Source organism: Corapipo altera, unplaced genomic scaffold (genome assembly GCF_003945725.1).
Source record: "Corapipo altera isolate COAL_440 unplaced genomic scaffold, ASM394572v1 285, whole genome shotgun sequence".
Lineage (NCBI taxonomy): Eukaryota > Metazoa > Chordata > Aves > Passeriformes > Pipridae > Corapipo > Corapipo altera.
In genome coordinates this window covers 81,406-85,520 of record NW_020885135.1, presented here as the reverse complement: position 1 = coordinate 85,520, position 4,115 = coordinate 81,406, and the positions used below count along the sequence as shown (strand labels likewise).

The following is a 4,115-nucleotide window of genomic DNA, read 5'->3' as shown; positions in this document are numbered from 1 at the left end:
TAATAATTATTATTATTATTATTATTATTATTTTGACTCGTTTTAATTTACTTATTTTAATCAGTTTAGTTCAGTTCAGTTTAATTTATTTTATTTTATTTTATTTTATTTAAATTGTATTTATTTTTAAAAATTTATTTAATTTTCACTTACTTTAATTTAATTTATTTAATTTATTTTAATTTATTTAATTTTCATTTATTTTAATTTAATTTCTTCTGCTTTATTTTATTTTATTTTAATTCAATTCAATTTCTTTTATTTTAATTCCAGGCCGCTCCCTCCTCCCGCGCTGCCTCCGCTCGTTCCTGCCCGTGTACATCCTGCTGGGCCTCTCCCTCCTGCTCAGCATCTCCCTCTGCGCCCTCTCCCTCTCCAGAGGTGCCACAATTCCCTCCTTCCCTGAGTCCCTCCTTCCCTCATTCCCTCCTTCCCTGAGTCCCTCATTCCCCGAGTCCCTCCTTCCCTCATTCCCACTGTTTCCACTCCATTATCCCTCTTTCCCACCCATTTATCCCCCTCCATTCACTAATTATCCACCCAAACCCCCCCAGATCCCAAATCCCAATCCCCGTCCCTGCTCCCTCCCTTCCCGCCCCATCCCAACTTTTGACCCAACAATCCGAGTTTTGGGGGATTTTTGTTCCCCCAGAGCCCCCCAATAATCTGATTTTTGCCCCAAATTTGGGCCCATTTTCTGTCTCCCCCTTTCCCAGTTTCTGCCCTTTCCTCCAAACTCCTCGAGGTGAATCCGGAGCGGAGGCAGAACTTTTCCAACCGGGATTCCCTCTGTAAGTCCCAACCCCTCAACACTTCCCTGCCCCTCCAGGTATTCCCTAAATCCCAAAATCCTCCCCAGTTCCCTCCAAACTCCTGCCAGAGGCATCGACCCCTCGGGAAAAATCCCATTGGACACTTGGGAAAATTCCATTGAGCCCTTTGGAAATCCCACTGAACCCTCTGGAAAAATCCCATTGAACCCTTTGGAAAAAAAAATCCCATTTAACACTTGAACCCTTTGGAAAAAAATCCCATTTTCTCTTCCCAATGTGATTTCCCCCCCCACGATCCCAACGTTCCCCGTTTTCCCCGGGAATAACCCCCCACACACACACCAATTCCTGCCCTTTCTCCCCCTTTCCCCCCAAAACTCCCCTTTTCCCGGCTGATCCCCCCTCCCCCCGTCCCTCGGTGTCCCCGCAGTGTTTCCGTGCGGGCCGGATTCCCGGGAATGGGAATATTTCCACGGGAAGTGTTACTATTTCTCTCTGGGCCGCGCCAGCTGGTTCCGGGCCAAGGCTCAGTGCGAGGAGCTGGGATCGCACCTCGCCGTCATCGACAGCTTCGCCGAGCAGGTACCGAGCCCGAGCCCGCCGGGAATTCCCGCCGGGAATCCTCCCGGAGAGCCGTTCCCGCGCTCCGCCGCCAGGGAGCGGCCGGGAACGGCGGCCCGGGGGTTTTTTGGGATGCGGTTGGATCGCGGCTTGTGCCGTGTCCCTGCTCCGCGTCCCTTTTCCGTGTCCTTGTCCCGCATCCCTGTCCCTCATCCTTATCCCTGTCCCTCATCCTTATCCCTGTCCCTCATCCTTATCCCTGTCCCTCATCCTTATCCCTGTCCCACATCCTTATCCCTGTCCCTCATCCCGCATCCCTGTCCCACATCCTTATCCCTGTCCCTCATCCTTATCCCTGTCCCTCATCCTTATCCCTGTCCCTCATCCTTGTCCCTGTCCCTCATCCTTATCCCTGTCCCTCATCCTTATCCCTGTCCCTCATCCCTGTCCTTCATCCTTATCCTTATCCCTATCCCACATCCCTATCCCTGTCCCACATCCTCATCCCACATCCCTATCCCTCATCCCATATCCCATTTCCCACACCCCTATGCCTGTCCCCATCCCTAATCCCAATCCCTCATCCCTACCCCGCATCCCTATCCCATATCCTTCATCCCTATCCCACATCCCCATCCCGCTCCCAATCCCTCTCCCTCCCCGATCCCATTCCTCCTTTTCCCGGCGTTTTTCCCGCCCTGATCCCGCTCCCCGATCCCGGCAGAGCTTCATCATGTTCCGGACGCGGAACGAGCGCTTCTGGATCGGCCTCACGGATCGGAATTCCGAGGGGGATTGGGAATGGATCGACGGCACCGACTACAGAACCACCTTCACGTCAGTGCGGGGGCGCCTCGAGCCGGGACTGACCCCAAAATCGGGCTCAGACCACCCCGTTTGTGCTCCCATCCCGCCTTTATCCCTCCTTATCCCTGCTCTTCCCAGGTTCTGGAAGGAGGGGGAGCCCAACAACAGCGGGAATAACGAGGACTGTGCCCACGTCTGGGTCGCCGGGAAGTGGAACGACGTTTACTGCACCTACGAGTGTTACTTCGTGTGCGAGAAGCCGCTGCCCCGCTGAGCGCCGGCGGGAGCCGCCTCTTCCCCCCTAATTTATGGAATCCGAGCCCGCGGCTCCCGCTTTTCCCGGGATTCGGGACGCGGTCGGGTGTCCCCGCGCGATAAAAGCGGGAATTCGGGGGCTCCCTGTGGAGCTCCGGTGAATAAAAGGGGGTTTTGTCCTGTTTGGGGGGTCTGGGAGGGGGTTTTGGGGCGGGGATCGGCGTCACGAGGGAAAACCGGCGTTTTCCAAGCTTTTTCCTGGTTTTTGGGGGGATGTTTAGTTTGGATTCCCACGGGAGAATTACCTGGAATTTGGGTGTTTTAGGAGGAGACTCGAGGGCGGTTCAGGTCCGTGCGGGGTCCAGGAGCCTGCGGGGATCAGGGAAAAGTGTCCTTCCCTTCCCGGTTTTCCGTCCTTCCCCCCCAAACCCGGCATATTCCCGACTTTTCCCTGGATTTCCAGGTGGGGGGTGGTCCCGAGGTTGGGGAGGGGGTCCCGGGGGCGGGGGCGGCGCGTCCGCCCCGAGCACGATCGTGCCGCGCTCGGGATCCTCTCCCGGGGCTCTCCCGGTGTCCCCATCCCAGTGTCCCCATCCCGGTGTCCCTGTCCCGTGTCCCGGTGAGTGCCCACAGGGGGGGTGGCACGGGGGGGACACACCGGGATAGGCACCGGGGCGACCCCGGCAGCGACCCCGGGGGCCAACCCCGGTCCCCTCGGGCCGCCGTGTCTGTCCCGACATGTCGCGACTCGGCGGAGGGCGGGGGGGGGGGGGGGAGAAGGGGGGGCGCGGCCCCCGGGGGCTCCGGGGGGGAGCGGGAGGAGCCGCCGGGATTCGGTACCGGGAGCTCCGGGAGGAGGAGGAGGAGGAGGAGGAGGAGGAGGAGGAGGAGCGGGAGGAGCGGAGAGACCCCCGAGGCGGCGGGCGCGGGGTTTTTCCCGGTGCTCTCCCGGTCCGGTCCCGGTGGTTTCCCGGTGCTCTCCCGGTCCGGTCCCGGTTCTCACGCTCCTCTCCCGGTCCCATCCCGGTGTTTTTCCCGCTCCTCTCCCGACCCCATCCCGGTGTTTTTACCTGTGCTCTCCCGGTCTGCTCCCGCTCCTCACGGCTTCTTCCTCGATCCCATCCCGGTCCTCTCCCGGTGCTTTCCTCCCGGTTCTCCCTCGGTCCGATCCCGGTCTTATCCCGGTCCTCTCCTGGTCCTCCCGGCTGCTCTCCCGGTCCTATCCCGGTGTTCTCACGGCTCCTCCCACTCCTCCCCCGGTCCGCTCCCGCTCCCATCCCGGTGTTGTCCCCGCTCCTTCCCCTCCCGCAGCCGCCGGGATGAAGACGGAGGAGGCTCCGTCCTGTCTCCAGCAGGCGACGGCCGTCCTGGGATTCGGTGAGTGCCGGGAATACCGGGAATGGGGGTACCGGGAGACCCCCAGCCCCGGCAGCATCCCCATCCCCATCCCTATCCTCATCCCCATCCCCATCCTCATCCTCATCCCCATCCTCATCCTCATCCCCATCCTCATCCTCATCCCCATCCCCATCCCCATCCCTATCCCCATCCTCATCCTCATCCCCATCCTCATCCCTATCCCCATCCCCATCCTCATCCTCATCCTCATCCCCATCCCCATCCCCATCCTCATCCTCATCCTCATCCTCATCCCCATCCCCATCCCCATCCTCATCCTTATCCTCATCCTCATCCTCATCCCCATCCTCATCCTCATCC

The 4,115-nt window shown here is 58.7% G+C and overlaps 2 protein-coding genes across 3 annotated transcripts in view; both read left to right on the top strand.

The window, feature by feature from the left end:
* Positions 1-2,580, top strand: part of LOC113960498 (hepatic lectin-like) — a 3,598-nt gene extending 1,018 nt beyond the window's left edge. The window contains exons 2-6 of the mRNA XM_027670104.1: positions 274-381; positions 717-791; positions 1,204-1,355; positions 2,059-2,171; positions 2,280-2,580. Coding sequence (XP_027525905.1) covers positions 274-381; positions 717-791; positions 1,204-1,355; positions 2,059-2,171; positions 2,280-2,415 — 584 coding nt within the window. The 3' untranslated portion in view covers positions 2,416-2,580. The remainder of the gene's footprint in view (positions 1-273; positions 382-716; positions 792-1,203; positions 1,356-2,058; positions 2,172-2,279) is intronic.
* A 673-nt stretch (positions 2,581-3,253) lies between these two features.
* The window catches only part of LOC113960502 (LIM homeobox transcription factor 1-beta-like), a 16,766-nt gene continuing 15,904 nt past the window's right edge, over positions 3,254-4,115 (top strand). For both annotated transcript variants that reach the window (XR_003532042.1, XM_027670107.1), the window contains exon 1: positions 3,254-3,773. Coding sequence is in view for 1 of the 2 variants with exons in the window: in XM_027670107.1 (XP_027525908.1) it covers positions 3,716-3,773 (58 nt within the window). In the remaining variant the exon portion in view is untranslated. The remainder of the gene's footprint in view (positions 3,774-4,115) is intronic.